Below are 17,478 nucleotides of genomic sequence, written 5' to 3'. Positions count from 1 at the left end.
ATTTACCTACAAATAGGGACTCCTCATAGGATTTTCTTCCCTTCTTTTGTTCCCCCTTATTTGAATTATGTAAATTCTCATCTCAGTGAGAAAACACTGATGGACTTAATCATTTAGGGATCATAGGTAGAACCAGGGGATTCCTTTTCATAAGACAAAAGCTGAATGGCACTCACCCTCCTGCAAGACTTCTGCCATCCTGTCCTAAATGCCCCTTCTCCTTCTAGCCTACCCTCCCCATTTTTTTCCAGAACAAAAGAATGCCTCCAACTTGTGTACCTAATACCCTCACAAATCCTGAGTTACTTTTTTATTTTCTATTTTGGGGATTCTGGCATTATCTAAAAGTAATATTGTCATAACCCCTTTTTTTAAAGGAATTGTCATCATATGTTGCTCTTAAACGTGAAAATTTCTTGTGTTTAGCAGTTCAGATTGTTTTAAAAGAATCAATATTTTGCTCAAGCAAGTTTGCTTATGAATGTACTAAACGTCAAAAATATTCTTTTTGGGAGGTGGCAGGTTTAATAAGCAAAGGACCTGACATACATGGCAAAGATACTCTTGATGGAACACCCAATTAGCATGCTCAATACATATCTACCATAAGTTCCTTCATTTGATGTTTCTCCTTCCAGTGTCAGTTCATCTTCTCATTTTCCAAAAAAACTTTTTTGGCATAAAATAAGATTATTTTTTGCCTCCTTGGTTTATTATTCCGAAATAATACAGATGTTCCATTCACATTAATTGCCTGTAGGACTCAGATTTCTACCAGTGAAATAAAAGCAGTGTTCTTCCTTTGTCACCTATGACCTTTACATTTCCATCCATTGAAAAGTTGGATCCCTCTTCATTTTTACTGACATCACCATGCAAGTGGTTTGCTTACACTGTATTTTTCAAAGATTTCAGAAATCTGAAAATAATACAGAATACAGTGAAAATATCTGGGTTTACAAAGTGCTCCCATAAAACATTCCTTTAACTTTATCATTATAATAGAAAACCCAGCTTCCCTGAGACCCAGGTGTGTTTGTGGGTGCATGAGGAGCATGCCTGCTTGGCTTTATGATTACAGATGGCTGACTTTGTCTAACAAGGTTTTCTTTTTGTTCCTTCTGCATGACTTGAGAGACATTTTGCGGGTGGGCTGTTAAAGTTGCTCTCTGGGGGTTATTGGTTTTATTATGTTAATGTAACCATTTTCAGCTTTTGAATGAAAATGACAAAAGGCAACCAAAAGCACCATGGTTGGCCTTCAGTAACATTCTGGAATGACTCCTTCACCTCAACATCACATTAGTTTTTCCTCTACAAATACTAATCAATCTACAAAACCCTTTCTCAAGTCATTGGTCATAGCTGTTTTTTCACAAGGGAGAATATCAAATGTGCATAACTATTTTCCCAAATTAAATGGGCAAATGATGTTTTGTTATTGACTCAAACTTTATTTGCAAGGGGAAAAAAGTACTCCAGTTACCCTTAGCATGGTGCCCAGCGTATCCTATTGTGTGTGATACAAAAGAATCAGAAACTCTCACAAAGTGGTGGTAGTACACAGGGACTTGGGAAGAATGGAGGTTACCCAAGTATCTCATGATTGTGATACCAAATGAAATATATTCCTACAATGTCTGTTTTCATGTTTTATTTCATGATAGTGGAAATAGCACAGGTCAACTCAGAATATTGAGGGATATGGGAGCAGGAGATTTAGTTTGTGCTGGGAGAAAAAAAAAAAATATATATATATATGTATTTCCAAAAGTTGGGAAGTTTGGTGTTGGTTCCTTTTCTTTTAATTCAAATTATTACAAAGCTAGAAAATAACTGAACTTTCCCCCCTTCAGTTTGTTTATCAAGCCTGGATCACTGACCCTAAAACAGCACTGCGACAGAGACGCAAAGAGAAAAAAAAGTCTGCAAAAGAAGAACAGAAAAGAAGAAGAAAAGGATCTGGGGAGGGTGAGTGTTGTGTGAATGCAGAGTCCAGCCAGCACTCACTGTTTGTGTGGCCCTGGGATACAGTAGGGAGCTACAAAGGACAGAAGCTTTGCAGGAATGCCATTCTCATATTCTAAGGAGTGCACAGAGTTCTACTTGTCCATCACTGCTCATATCTGACCCTTGGAATAAATAAAAACATGAATTTAAGTTAAGATACATTTTATAGAATGAAAAAGAGAGAGGAGCAAAATAAATCCAAAGAAAGTAGAAGGAAAAAATTAATTTTTAAGCAGATGTTAAGTCACAGAAAAGAAATACAAGACAAGATCTATCATTAAGTGAAAAGTTGATTCCTAGAAAAAATTTTTGGAAATTTTTTGGATAAACTTTTGTAAATTTGACTAAGAGGAAAAGGCAAAACACATGTAAACAGGATCAGAAGCCAAAAATGGAACATAACTACCAATACCATATTCAGCATATTTGAAAATATACAATAGGAAGACATTTCTGAAAATTGCAAAAATTCCAAGCTACAACAAACACCAAAATCAAGGTGACAGTGTGAAAGGGGGGGCCATCAGAAAAAATATTTTCATTATTTATATGAGACTAAAGATTAGTATTCTAGATATACTAAGAACTTCTAAAAAGTAGTAAAAGAAAAAATTAACCCAATATATGAATAGATATGAAAAATAATTTACAGATCAGGAAACAGAAATAGCCAAAAGAATCTCAGCTTCACTACTAATACAAGAAACACAACTAATACTTGGATGTACTACTGTTTTCCTTGTTTGTTTTTTTATCTCAGATTGGCAAAAACCCAAACATTTGTTAATATCACTGTTTAGAGCTAGTGGGAAGATAGGTGCCTGTATGAGTTATAACTCATACAACACTATACATGGAGTAGTAAAGTAGTGCATTCACTTTGAAGAGCAATATGCTAATATCTACAAAAATGTTAAATGTCCATATCCTACTACAGATCAGTCCTACTTCAAGCTGTGTGACTTAACCTGAAGCAATATTTGCACAACCTGAAGCAATATTTGCACATGTGCACAAAGACGCATGTCCAAGAATATTTATCAAACATTTGTTAATAATAAAAACTTGGAATTCGGGATCCCTGGGTGGCGCAGCGGTTTGGCGCCTGCCTTTGGCCCAGGGCGCGATCCTGGAGACCCGGGATCGAATCCCACATCGGGCTCCCTGCATGGAGCCCGCTTCTCTCTCTGCCTGTGTCTCTGCCTCTCTCTCTCTCTCTCTCTCTCTCTCTGTGACTATCATGAATAAATAAATAAAATCTTTAAAAAAAAAAAAAAACTTGGAATTCTATTCAGTAGTTTAAAAAGCGAGATGGATCATAGTTGATCCTAGAACAATGTGGGGGTTGGGGCACTGACCCCCACAGAGTCAAAAATCTTGTATGACTTTTGACACACCCAAAAGTTAACTACTAGTAGCCTATTGTTGACCAGAAGACTTACCAATAGCATAAACAGTCGATTAATACATATTTTGTCTGTTACATGTATTATATATTGTATTCTAACAATAAAGTAAGCTAGAGAAAAATGTGATCAAGAAAATCATAAGGAAGACAAAATGCATTTGCAGAACTGTACTGTATTTATAAAAAAATAATTCACATATAAATGGACTTGCACAGTTGAAACCTGTGCTGACCTTGAACTTGACATAATGTTAAATGAAAAGTATTATGTTGCAAATGGCATGCACATTATAAAACCATTTATGAAACAACAGAAGCCAGTGTTCCTCAAGACAGTATTTTGCATTTTTAATAGGTGAATATAATACTGCATAAATGCAAGAGAAAGACCAAGAAGAATACTTAGCAATTAATAACAGCGGTTACTTCTGGGAGAGGAATAGGAGTCTCTTCTGTGGAGAGACTGAGATTAAGTGGTATGATTTTAGGGAACTTTAGGTTTAGCTGTTATATTTTGATTCTTTACAAAGAAAATCTATGCAGATTTTTTTTTTGTGAAATTAAAAATGTATTGAAAAAATCAGAGAAAAGGAAGCATAATTACTAATGGAACTCTAACTACAAACTCTCTCTCCTCTTTGCCCATTCTGCTCCCTGCTATCTCCTGGTAGCTTTAATTTTATTTTACTTTATTGGTTTAAAAGACAAAATGAAGGCACAGCCAATGTAACAAGACAAGCAGTCAAGAAGTAGATGTGACAATCTGCCATGGAAACACATCCCTGCAGGTGCCACATCCTCACAATGTGGGGTGTTCATTTCCACTCCTTACTCATGTGTTCCGTAAATGTGTGCAGGCACCGTTTCTTCTGTTTATTTTCAAAAATGAGTGCGTGCTATGTAAATCAGTCTGGTACATTCATTAGCATTGTGTTATGAACATTTCTCCAATTAAGTATTTATAAAACTATATCATCCTTTTTTAATGACTGCAAAATAATCTACAATATGGATATGCATAATTTATTCAACTATTCCATCACTAATGGACATTGTTTGCTTTCAAATTTTTGCCACAATGAACAATGCTATCATAGTTACCCTTGCACAAAAATGCATACAGGCATGCATATACATGTGTGTATATTTAAATGCATAGCTAAAGGTCAGGAAAACACAGAGTTTCCACAGAATAGATTATCAAAAGTGGGATTTCTGAGTAAGGACGTATGACCTTTTATACTTTAATATATGTTTTCCCAAAAGGTTTTAGAAATTTACATTCCTATGTGTAAGGTACAGGAGTGTCCATTTCCCTACAGCCTAATCTTACAGAATGTTATTTTTTGTACTGTTTGTTTTTCTTAGAGATGACAGATGGCTTTTATTTTCATTTGAATTTCCCTAACTAATGAGACTGAGCATTTTTTATTTCCTATTTTCATGGTATTCTGTACTTCCAAATCTAAGATTTAAACATTTTTATCATTTTCCAAAATATTATTCCGTTGGGTTGTTTGTCCTTACTGATTTAGAGAATATTTATATATTAGAGATATTATCCTTTCCTCATGTGTTACAAGTATTTTTCCCATTTAAATTTTTTTTTTAATTTATTTATGATAGCCACGGAGAGAGAGAGAGAGAGGCAGAGACATAGGCAGAGGGAGAAGCAGGCTCCATGCACCAGGAGCCTGATGTGGGATTCGATCCCAGGTCTCCAGGATCGCGCCCTGGGCCAAAGGCAGGCGCCAAACCGCTGCGCCACCCAGGGATCCCGTATTTTTCCCATTTAGTGCTTATTTTTTATTTAGTTTATAGCATATGTTATATAAACAATTTTTTTTTTCTGACGTCAAAGAGGTCTCAATTTCTTTTTGCAGTTTCAGGGTTTCCATGTTGCTAAAGAAAATCTTTCTCCCACATATTATGCAAATGTTTTCCTTTATTTCTTCACAGTATTATTTATATTTTGAATTTTTATTATTTTGTGAAGTAGAAATCTAATTTGTTTACTTTTACATAGATAGACCACTATGCTATCCTTGTTTATTAGATTATCCTCCCTTTTTCTAGTGAACCTAAATGCTACTTTTGTCAATATTAAGCTCCCATTTATTCTTTGGTATGTTTCTGGATTCTGAACTCTGATCCACTATCCTACTGTCTAGTTCTGGGCCAATGTCATCTGTTTTTTAGTTCAGTAGCTGGATAGTTAGTTTTAATATTTAGTGTTGCAAATTCCCCCCACTAGCACCCTTTTACTCCAAACTTGTACTTGCTGTCCTCAGACATTTGTTCTTAATGTCTAAGAACAAATCTTAGAATGTTCTAAAATTATTTGACTAGTCCTAAAAATGGTTTAGCCAGTGGATTATAGTTTATTTATTCCTAGTTATACATGATTCTTACTCTGGAGTGGAGTAAAGGGAATCTGAGAGCTATGGATTCTTACAACTTTTTCCTGAGAGCTCTTAAATTAGGCAGATATTCTAAATTTAATTGCAAAATAACTTTTACTCCAGAAGAGTAGTGTTGACATTTAATTTCCCCTAAAACGATCTAACTCATGTTTATTGGACACACTGGGCAGGTCCTGTGGAGTGGGAAGACCGAGAGGATGAACCAATCAAAAAGAAATCCGATGGACCAGGTAACCAAAGACAAATATGAACTGGGGGGAATTTGAAAATGTTGCTTTCCCAGAAGGTATGTCATGGGAGGCTGCCTAAAAATAATTAATCAAAAACTATTTCTGGACTATGGCTAAATAATCAATGTCCCTTGAAATCTCATCTTAAGTAAAATTTCAAAGTGACTCCTTAAAGTAGATTTGACCTTTACACTGTTGGATTGAATGTTGGATTAGAGTCAGTTTGTAAACTATTTTATCCAAATATCTATGAGAGAGGATTTGGGGAGCAAATTATAAATGTCCCATGGAAGCCACCAATATAAAAGCACAAAAAATATTGGCAATCAATTTTAAAGGACATAGAAAGAAGGAGTTAAATCAGAGGTAAGTACAGTTGGAGAAATGAGACGATTCTAGAAGTTTAGGCCAAAGTCTTCACTTGATGAAGTGGTATTCCCAGTGAGTTTGCTCAGGATTCTACAGCTACTAAGTGAAAGAGTCAGAGACTGAATCCATATCTTCTAATTCCTAGCTCAGTCATGGTGTCATTTGGGCTTCATAGGATGTGAGTGGTGGAGGGAAATTTCTCCATGAAGGCAAAAAAAAAAAAAAAAAAAAAAAAAGCAAGACAAAAGCTTCCAAATGAAATGAACTCAAATGTCTCTCTAATTCCATAAACATATCATTTCCTCCATGTCATAGGGCTGGAACTCCTGTGTACATACATTTATTTATCAGCAGGCAAGATTTTCAGGCGCACTTATTCTGGACATGAATACTTCCAAGGATGCCATCTGCTGGCCCAAAATGAGACTAACACCACCTACGACATCGTTCTTAAACCTGAACCCCCATTTCCAGATTATTTGACTCACACATATGTGGAGAACACCAGATGTTCTATTATTGCTGCAAAGTTACATACAGTAATAGTAGCTAACACTTTGGATCACACATCTTTACCGGGCACTTTCCAAGAGCTTTAGACATATTAACCGCTTACCTCAAAATCCCTCTCCCTCATTTAACAGATAAGAAACTGAGGCAGAAAAAGATTAGCTGACTTTTCCAAGTCTACACAACCACTAAGAGGCAGAGTTGGGATTTGAACCAAAAAAGTCTAAATTCAGAGTATGTGACTTTAACCATGATGCCTTAATGACTCTGGCGAAAAAATAAATAAAAATTTTAAATGCAATTTCCACATGTTAGTTTGTGGTCACTCAGGTTAATAAAGTGTGTGTTATTCGTGTCTCCAACACAGCAATTTTAGTTTTACCTTCAGGACCAGCCTTGGCAAAACTGTAAAATAATCATATGTATCATTACTACCTCCCAGGCAATAATTGTGTATATGAGAAAAAAATTGTCAAAAATTGTCAAGTTTATCGATAGGTGTAATCCCCAAGTCCTTCAGCCTCTAGGGCTCAGACTTTCTTTTTATGTCAAACCAATCAGCTAGAGATTCTGTCCAAAGAACTGTGGGATATACGAACCTTGGCTCAGATTAAACCCCAAACAGGAGCTGGGGGGAGAAGGCAGCAGCAATATAGATGCCCATGGCTGCCTTTGGCTCAGAATTGCTCTTCTGTGGAATCTGCAGGACCTCCCTCCATGCAGCATCATGTAGCAGCTGGTCCCTTCCTGGGCTGCTTTGTTCATCAGAAGATGCTCTCATTTCCTTACTTCCTAAAGTACACCTCATGGAAGACTGTTAGGTGTGATGGCATTTTACAGAGGCTTTGGGGAATAGCAGGGGTGGATGGGGCAGTGACAGCAGAGTCAGGAAGCAACTTCAAGGGGAAAGTCAGTGATCACTGTTCCTGCCTCAGTGGGTCTCTCCCTAGCTGGTGCCTCTGGGGCCTGGCTCATTAGATCATTCCCGCTTTCTTTCCCAGGTACCAGCTGGCAACTCCAAGATTCCTGTTCCTTCAGTAGGTAGAACTGTTCAACTCTTCTTTGTCTCTATCTTGCCCACCTGGACTCTGTCCTGAGGCCACCCTGTTCATAGATAAACTTCCCTTCAGTGCTTCTCCTGTTGAAAAGAGCAAACCTTTCCCCAAGAGAAACTCTGCCTTCCTCCTAGGCAATCCAATTCACAAATAACGTTTTTCCCCTATTACAAAGTCAAATTCAGAGTCAGACTGTGGTCTATAGAAAGAGAGGATTAGCGGTGAGCAGGGGTGATTCATGCCAATGTCACATCTGATTGCACTGGATTTAGTGTAGGCAACTATACAACCTTCAGGCCAAATCCCACCTGCTGCTTTTATGGCTTGTTAGCTAAGGATGATTTTTACACTTTTCTATGGTTGAAAAAAATCAAAAGAAGAATCATGACATATGAAAATTATAAAATTCAAACTTCACGAATAAAGTTTTATTGGAAACCCAGCTGTGCCCATTCATAGACATTGTCTATAGCTGCTTGCACGCACACCACACTAGAAAAGACGAAGAGTTGTAGTAGGGACAGTATGGCCTGCAAGCCAAAGATATTTATTGTCAGATCGCATCTACAAAAAGTTTGATGAGCCCTGCATAAGACCATAGAGGCTTATGCCCTTTTCTGCATGCTATACTCAATTCCAAACTATAATCATTAATCATAAATTCATTAAGATTTTACTATGACACTTGAATCTGTTTTCTTTTTCTTTCTTTTCTTCTTCCTTCCTTTTTTTTTCAGTTGGGAGAAGGTTGAAGGGTACAAGCTGTTTTTCTTGATGGTGGTAGAGGTGATGGTGTTTTAGGTTTTCGTTAGTAAACACTTAAGGCGGTTTTTGATTCATTATGATGTTTGCTAAGTATTCACTTTACCGCGGTGTTTGAAATCACAAATAAAACATAATCTTTGAAATGCCAAGTTAAAAAAAATTCACGTGGATCAAAATTTGGTGGCCCAGTTTGAAGGATTCCTTGTGTACCAGTCGAGAAACCATTGGCTTATGGGAATGGATGAATCAAACAGGCAGTTAAGACACCATCTTAAAAAAAAAAAAAAAAAAAAAAAAAAAAAGACACCATCTTCCCTCTTTTATTTCAATTCTGACCTCAAATAAGTTAGGTCACAGTTGGAACCTCCTCAAATCTTAATGATCATCAGGGAGCTCCTGTGGAATTCTCTGAGGGCACAAGGAAGGCACATGTGCTGCACCCAGATGATGTCACAGACACGGTGGCAATCTGAGCTGAGCTTACCATGCTGGGCAGGTTGGCCAGGCTCCCCACATCACAGTGGCAGACAGAGAAGGGAACCCAAGTGCATCAGGAATCTTACAGCATCTGTTGGTTGTACAGGATTGATCCCATGTGCAGAATTTGGCGAAGCTCAATATAATGAAATAGAATGATGGAGATAATTTAGTAGTATCTGAGCCCTTTTACACAATAAGCTGGAACGTGTTTTAACTGAAATGCAGCTGCAGTGACAAGCATCAAAAGTCTTACTGAATCAATAGAATTGTTTCCAACAATAATCATTACTTAAGAAAAGAAGAACTTTATTTAAATAGCATTAAAGGACCCAGTTTCCTGGATAGATAGACTGTTTCTGTCCCTGTGTCATCAAGAGAAACATCTTTGAGTGCAATATCTACTTTTTATCAAACCTATTATCTGTCAATGGGCCTATTCCAACTGCTGTTTTGACTACAGGATAAAAATTCTATCCCAGTTGGGTTTTGATGCTGCCAGTGCATGTCTCGATAGACCCACCCATAGCTTCCTATACTGCCTGTCTTCCTTCATGCCCCCCATCATGCTGAGTGTCACGTGCATCACTCCGTATTAGGCATGCTGGTCTGAAGCCAGGTCTGCCTTTGGTAAAACATCGCTGTGCTACACAACAGCAAAATGGCTGATGGTATTTTGCTCCTTTGAAATCTTGTTGCTTTTCTTCTTCCTAGATAATATCATCAAGAGGATATTTAATATTTTGAAATTTACCTGGGTTCTGTTTCTGGCAACAGTGGATAGTTTCACAACTTGGCTTAACTCCATTTCAAGGGAGCATATTGATATATCTACAGTTCTGAGAATTGAAAGATGCATGCTGACCAGAGAAATTAAAAAGGTAACACTGTTGGTACAATTCTTTTTGCTTCTTCCCACATTATAAGGATTTTAAAAGTCAATGTCCAGGGCTCCAAATAGGATAACACAAAATCTGCAGTGTGTCTTTCAGACTGTCTTTACATAACCCTTCTGTTTTTCTGTATATTTAAATCTGCTCCATGCTCAGAATTAAAATAATCAGACACTGCATGCACATATGCACATGTGTGTGCACACATGCACGCACAGTCCTGGGACAATGGCCAGTTTATTCATTCTGTTCCTTCCCCTCCCCAGTTTGCAAGTCCACAGGCTCTACTGTCTCGTGGATTATGTTGTTTAGTCTGGGAAGTGTGATCTGAAACTTTAAGATATATGCAGAGCAACAAAATATCATCATATACAGTTTATAGATAGTATTTAAAACTAATAGTTTGTTTCTGAAAAAGTTACTATCATTTAGCAAAATTACCTACATATAAGAAAGGGTTTGTTGAAAAGGTTTTATCTTATTTTTATTGAGATATAATACATAAAACATATTAGTTTCAGATGTATGATATAATGATTTGATATTTGTATATATTGTAAAATGATCACAGTTAGTTGATTTAACATCCATCAGCACACATTGTTCCTGGGTTTTTTTTTTTTTTCTTGTGATGGGAACTATTAAGTTCTAGTCTTTTAGAAACTTTCAAAAATGCAGTACAGTTACCATGCTGTCCATGACATCCCCAGGACTTATGGCCTTTTGAACATCTTCACCCATAACCAAAAAGGGATTTCTTGTGAGCCTTACCCAGTGATATTGGGAGCCATTAATCCAATGAGTTAAAATCAATCCCCACCTTGACTAGCTTTGTAATCTTCGCGCAAGGTGTGTGTGCCGATGAGAGTTACCGGTATTGAGAAATGCCAGGTGGCCACACCGGCAAAGAAGAACTGTGGCGCTGTCTCCCCTCCACAGGGCAACGTCCCCACTCGGGAGAGCATCCACATGTACTACCAGAACCACATCATGAACCTTTCCAGAGAGTCTGGACTGGACACCATTAACGACCGTCCTGGTGCAGCTTCCGGTGCACAGACAGCCCACAGGATGGATAGCTTAGATTCACATGACAGTATCTCCAGGTATTTCACGTTCTAAACAGTGGGTTTGCTTTTGACAAAGGTAAAAGAGGTGGGCTGCAGCAATATGAGAAATGAATGTCTGCGGAAACAGTTAATCAGAAACTGACATGGATCCCCACCCCCCTCAGCCTACCTGCCTGCGTGCAGCAAAGCAAAAAGAATCCTGTCCTCCCCTTGACTGAGCCAGGTACAATCAGGTATCAATAATAGGCTACTAGAGGGGTGCCTAGTGGCTCAATTGGTTAAGTGTCCCACTCTTGACCTCACCTCAAGTCTGGATCTCAGGGCCGTGAGTTTGAACCCCATGAGTTTGAGCTCTACACCAAGTGTGGAGCCTACTTTAAAAAAAAAAAAAAGACCATATTAGAAACACCTGTATGACTCACAAGCCTAGGACAGAGACTTCCAAGCTGGAGGCAAATAAGAATGAGTGAGCCTTTCCAATCACAAAGTGACTGTGTCAATGGCTGTATCTTTAATTCCTTTGAAAAAATGCTGCCCCGCAGAGTATTTTCTTTACTAGAATCTTCTACCATCTGTTGCTATCTTTGATCTTGTCCTTTCAGAATTGTTACTTTGTGATCCATAATAAAAATTCAAGAAGGGAGTCTATCAGCTTTCATCTTCTCTGGCCTGTGGGATCACATGCATAGTCTCACTACAGGAGCCCTGTACTCACCACGGGCCAGCGTGACAGAGTGTACATGGGCTACCTCACTGTATCCTCGAAAGCCCCAGATGCATGTTATCATCCCCATTTCACAGAACATGAAGTTCAGTTACAGAGAGTAAGTCACTTACCCAAAGCCACACAGCTAGGAAGTATTTTAAAAGAAGAGCCACGAACAATCCAAAACCACATGGTTCAGCTCAGAGCCCGGTCTCTCAACCACTAAGGTATGCGGCCCCTCATGGCCTTTTCCTGCACTCCAGGCCAACTTTGAGAACTGATGTGCCTTTCTTACTACCTACCCCAGTTGAGCCTTCCCATTCTTTCCCTCAATTTTCTAGACAGCTGCTGCCGATTGCACGGAGCTAGCTTCTGAGTTAAAGCTGAAGTCCTGTGTTTGGAGGAGGCTGACATGCCTAGGATGATTAGCTAGATGGGATGAGTCACACCTGGTATACATCTTTATAGGGCAGGAACATCACCACTGAGGACTTTTGTTGCTTTTATTAAACATGTTTAAAAGTACCTCTTCCATGCTAGCCCCTGAACTTGATTTTGAGATAGACACATGAAGGTACATCATCTCTAAGTAGTGTGAGTCTGGGAAGAAATACCTACCCATAGGACTCTCCACAGAACCCTGGGTTGGGGGATCCCTGGGTGGTGCAGAGGTTTGGCACCTGCCTTTGGCCCAGGGCGCGATCCTGGAGACCCAGGATCGAATCCCACATCAGGCTCCCGGTGCATGGAGCCTGCTTCTCCCTCTGCCTGTGTCTCTGCCTCTCTCTCTCTCTCTCTCTCTGTGACTATCATAAAAAAAAAAAAAAAAAAAAAAAAAAAAACCCACTCTGGGTTGGGATGCCTGCCTTGGGAAAGGCCGCAGGCACGCCAGGTATTCCTGCTGTCTTATTAAGCCCCTGGAGAGCCTGGGGTGCAGGTCTTTAGAGGCCTGTTGGAATATCTGTCCTCCACAGATACTGAATATATTACAGGACAAGATAGGAGAAGGAACTGAGACCATTTTATTGATACCAAATCCAAAACAGACAACTACAAGTTGAAATTGCAACCAGAATGGGGAGAGGTGGGTAAGAAAAAGTTTTACCTTGAAGAGCTCTGTTTAGCTATTGCTGCATTGCTATATTTGAGCTTCTCCAATTGTACCTGTAGTCTTGCTACCCAATAATTACCTATTGATGCAGATCTATATTTATTGGTATGGAAAGATATTCATTGCATTGAATGAAGATTTAAAATAGAATGTATACGAAAACTTCATTTTTATTTGTGAAAAAAATATCTGTATTCATGTATTGATTTAAATGTGATTTTTAAAAAGATTTTGTTTATTTATTAATGAGAGAGAGTGAGAGAGGCAGAGACATAGGCAGAGGGAGAAGCAGGCTCCATGCAGGGAGCCCGACGTGGGACTCGATCCCAGGTCTCCAGGATCAGGCCCTGGACTGAAGGCGGCGCTAAACCGCTGAGCCACCCAGGCTACCCTAAATGTGATTTTTGTACTAGATAAAATTCTGCTTGGATATATCCCTGCCCTCTACTTTCCCCCAAAATAGGGATGGATTCTTTTAAATCAGGGAAAATCAAAGGCATATATTTTCCCTTTAATTTGGGAATAATCTTTGCTCATTTGTCAGCTCCAAAAAAAACAGACATATTTCTGCTATCGTAGATTTCTGTGAGAAGAGACACTTAGGACAGAAATTCTTTTAAGACTTTCAAGGTCAAAAAACAAAAAAGACTTTCAAGGTCAAAACATTTATTTGCTAATTGAGATCCTGTTCAAAGTGTTTTTAATATCTAGAATAAGATAAGCGACTAGTAGAACAGTGGGCATGCTAATAAAAGTTTCTCATTCTCTTTACACCCAAACATACATACATTTCTTATCAGTAATTCCAAAACCACTAGCAATAGAAAAGTTACAAAGTGAAAATCTAGTGTCCTTTTATTGACAAGTACTGACGGCACCCCCTTGTGTGTCTTCCTGAAAATGCCCCACAATCTGCATTTTTGAAAGGGGAGCTTCATTCTCTTTGGACAGACTCCACTGAGATGAAAAAATCATTACAGTTTGCATTTTATTTTTACTTTTTGCAAATCATAAATAACTGTCCTATTTGGAAGCTGCCAACTTTTTAAATTTGTCCTTATTGCAACAATTTTCTCTATATGTAGACCAGTAATTTAAACAGAATTATTTTCTCTTTGAATTCATTTTTATGCAAAAACTGAAATTCCATTTTTATCCACATTCTACCAAGGCTCATACATATACCAAGTTACTTCATGATAGCTCTTCCCTTAAAAATAAATAGAGACCGCATGACCATGTGTGCAAGTGTGTCAGCAGGAAGGCAGAGGGAGACAAGATTTGTCTAAACGGGGAAAAAAAAAAATGTGTCAAAATGTAGTGAATATCCAAGATGCTGATAGATGCTGCCTCCTAGTTACTGGGGTAAATGAAGGTCAGGGGATCACAGAGTTTCCAAACCTACCCACTTTATAAACTATTCATGATCAAACAACTGGTTTTCAGAAAGAGGAAGATAATGGTAGGAGGAGAAAAATGCTGAAATATTCTAACATCCAAAGGGGAAAAGTGCAAATAAGTACAAATTTTTCCCATAAATTTTAAAGAATTTCACAGGCCTCCTGACCTGGCTTGAGAATAGCTGCTCAAGAGTCAAGCTCTGAATCAAACAAATAAAAGAGAGTATTAGAGAGTGAATTGAAAATAAGTTGTCCATAATATAAACATAATTGATTCCTGTATTAGTAACTTTTAACTACATAACACTGACAACATGCCTGATCAAGAAATTAATTTAATAGTATAAGTCATAACCTAAGAGGGATAAAAGAAGAGGAAGACTGGTTAAAATAAAATCAGTAACTGCCTTTAAATCGGACCCAAGATTACAAATATAAAACCACACCCATGATCAAAAACCTGAGACAGGAGTTATTTAAATCCATTGATGGCTTTTTCACAAAACCTGTTAAAATACCCCCCAAATTTAGAAGTGGTCAATCAATCAATGAATTTACTAGTAGAAAACCAGGACCTTTAAAATTAGTTCCTAATGTATCTTTTATTTCTTATTTCAACCCAAAGAAAAGAGAGACATGATAGGGTTCGTTATGTCATTAATAAATGAATCATCATGCCAGCTCTTTCTAAATGGCTGAGCTCCACTTCCAGTTTTCTGCTTTAGGAAACTATCAAATCTGCAGACAAAATCTGTCTATATTAAAGCCTACAGGAAGCCACAATCTAGCTGATTGCTAGAAAGGTAGGAATCTTCCCAAGGAGGAATTCAGAGTGTGGAAGTTCACTCGGAGACACCTGTGTTACTAAGCAGGGTCTAGCACCATCCCCAGTGGGGCCACACGCACTTAGTGTGGCCCCGTCCCCTATGCAGGGGACCTAGCCTGGGTGGAGCTGTCCCAAAGGCCACGCTCTGCTCTGGCATCCAAGTCACCTGTTTTCACCCTGGAGCTTACTGCAGATGGGATTGGGATGAGACTTTGTATTCCCTCTGACTTATTGCAAAAATCACTCTTTCCTTCAAATCCAGCTGTAAAAATGGCACTTATTTTAATGGTTGTTTTATGAAATCAGATATCATCTACATTCCCAGAAAACAAATTATTTAAATTGTTGTGAGAAACATTAGATGACATTCTAAGGAGCATTCCTAGATATGAAGGGAGTGGTTATCACTTGAAATATGTCACCTAAGAGGCTGCATGTGCCCCAGGGTGGCTCAAAGTGTGGGCTGATTGGTGCGGTGATAGCACCTGTCCCTTCAGGCTTGTCATCTGGGCCTGTTATCAGAAAGCTCCTCATCTTCCTTTCCACTTTTCAAACTGCCCTGGATTGGATGATAAATTGGTGATATTCCATATGACCCAACTGGGTGGGATGGTGTGGAGTGTGAGGGCAAGCTACTGTGACAGTGGACTCAGACATTAACAAGACAAGTCACACTTAAGGGTTAGAACAGTGGTCCCCACACAGAAAATCTGAGCAGGGCCGCAGGGGACAGTACACAGTATCTTTTTGCCTGTAAATCCCTAAAAGGCTGTAGGAGTGTACCTCTAAGAATAGGAAATTAAATACAGAAGTTCCCCTGTCTTATAAAAGAGAAAAAGGGGTTAAATATTATTAGATCTATAAACTTAGGGTCAAACATTTCTACTGAAACAGCTTCATCAAATATGCAATTATATCTATAGTTATTTTCATCATATTACAACCTCTTCTGATTCTTTAAAAAAAAAATTAAGACTTCAGAGCAGGGAATTAATTTATCTAAACCTCAATGACCTGTTAACGTCAATGTAGGGACTCAAGCCCAGACCTCCCTGTACTTGGCCTTTTTGCGTTTCTACTTTACCTTGTCCTCATTGTCTCATTCTGTCAAGGATTTGATGACATCTAAAGGAGGTAGGGCCTTTTAAAAAAAATCAGTCTCTATGTCCTTATTAGAGACCATTTGGTTGCTCACCTGCTCACGTCTCTCATCGCTACCTCTGTCTCGACCACATGCACAGCATGTGACAACACACGGCAGGATGGCTCCACAGAGCACTCCTGGAACCTAAAAAGCCCTTTAACTGGTTCCATGAGTAAATGACCCAAATGTCCCTACTTCCTAAGCCCTGGAAGCTGTTACTTCCTGCATGGTTTCCATTCTGCCTCACAGTCACTAACTGAGCACACCTGCCCAGCTTGCACACTGTAGGCCTCATTTGCTCATGGGATGATGTTCAGCCAGGAAATCAGTCATCCTGTATCACAACGGCCCGTTCTCATGGATCAGCCAGGTCATTGATGCTCACGGTAGAAGATTCTTATTCTAGTAGCCTCCTTCATAGGCTCTTTGGGGTGTTTGTCTCCCTTTGGGTTAAACTCTATGCCAGTCCTGAAATTATGCCTACAAATGCCTCTCCTCTAGTAGCTGATGCAGCCCTCAACCCTGAGTCAGCCACCATTCCCTCCCCAATCATTGGTCCATGGGGTAATAAGACATGAGGATTTTAGCCAGTGGGTTCTCATCCTAATAACATCTCTCAAGACCTAAAACATGATCCAGAAGAAAAAAACTCATTAGGCAAAATGAAAAGTTAACAGACAAAATGATCCTGCCATTGCTAGACTTCATCTGTTGTTTCCTTTGTACCATTTTTTTTTTATTTTTTGATGTTGGTTTATATCCAGTTGCATATCAAACCAGCATCTTTTCTACATGCAAGGCATCTAGTTTGGCTTAACTGAATACCACTCAGAAAGTGGAGTGGACAATTCAGTTCATTGTGGTCATTTCTGAGCTTCCCTCTCTCATTTCGGAGACTGTTATTTTTTTTTTAATTGAAATGTTCTATATGCATTTTATATAAGCGGATATTCTTGCTTCAACAATTTGCTTACAAAACACTTTCAATGAACTCAGGATCGGGAGCTCCAACTAAAAAGTATTTTCTTTAATTAAAAAAAATTAAAAGCTCAGTTACAAAGTTCTAAAGTATGAATTCTGC

General features: G+C 38.6%; 1 protein-coding gene across 5 annotated transcripts in view; it reads left to right on the top strand.

Moving 5' to 3' along the window:
- The window catches only part of PIEZO2 (piezo type mechanosensitive ion channel component 2), a 440,872-nt gene that overhangs the window by 388,980 nt on the left and 34,414 nt on the right, over window positions 1–17,478 (top strand). For all 5 annotated transcript variants that reach the window (XR_005362693.1, XM_038543881.1, XM_038543880.1 and 2 more), the window contains 4 exons: window positions 1,857–1,971; window positions 6,012–6,071; window positions 9,962–10,128; window positions 11,080–11,246. Coding sequence is in view for 4 of the 5 variants with exons in the window: in XM_038543881.1 (XP_038399809.1) it covers window positions 1,857–1,971; window positions 6,012–6,071; window positions 9,962–10,128; window positions 11,080–11,246 (509 nt within the window). In the remaining variant the exon portion in view is untranslated. The remainder of the gene's footprint in view (window positions 1–1,856; window positions 1,972–6,011; window positions 6,072–9,961; window positions 10,129–11,079; window positions 11,247–17,478) is intronic.

The sequence above is a fragment of the Canis lupus genome, chromosome 7 (genome assembly GCF_011100685.1).
Source record: "Canis lupus familiaris isolate Mischka breed German Shepherd chromosome 7, alternate assembly UU_Cfam_GSD_1.0, whole genome shotgun sequence".
Taxonomy (NCBI): Eukaryota; Metazoa; Chordata; class Mammalia; order Carnivora; family Canidae; genus Canis; species Canis lupus.
The sequence above is the reverse complement of the archived record's forward strand: the minus strand, read 5'-3'. Positions and strand labels throughout refer to the sequence as shown.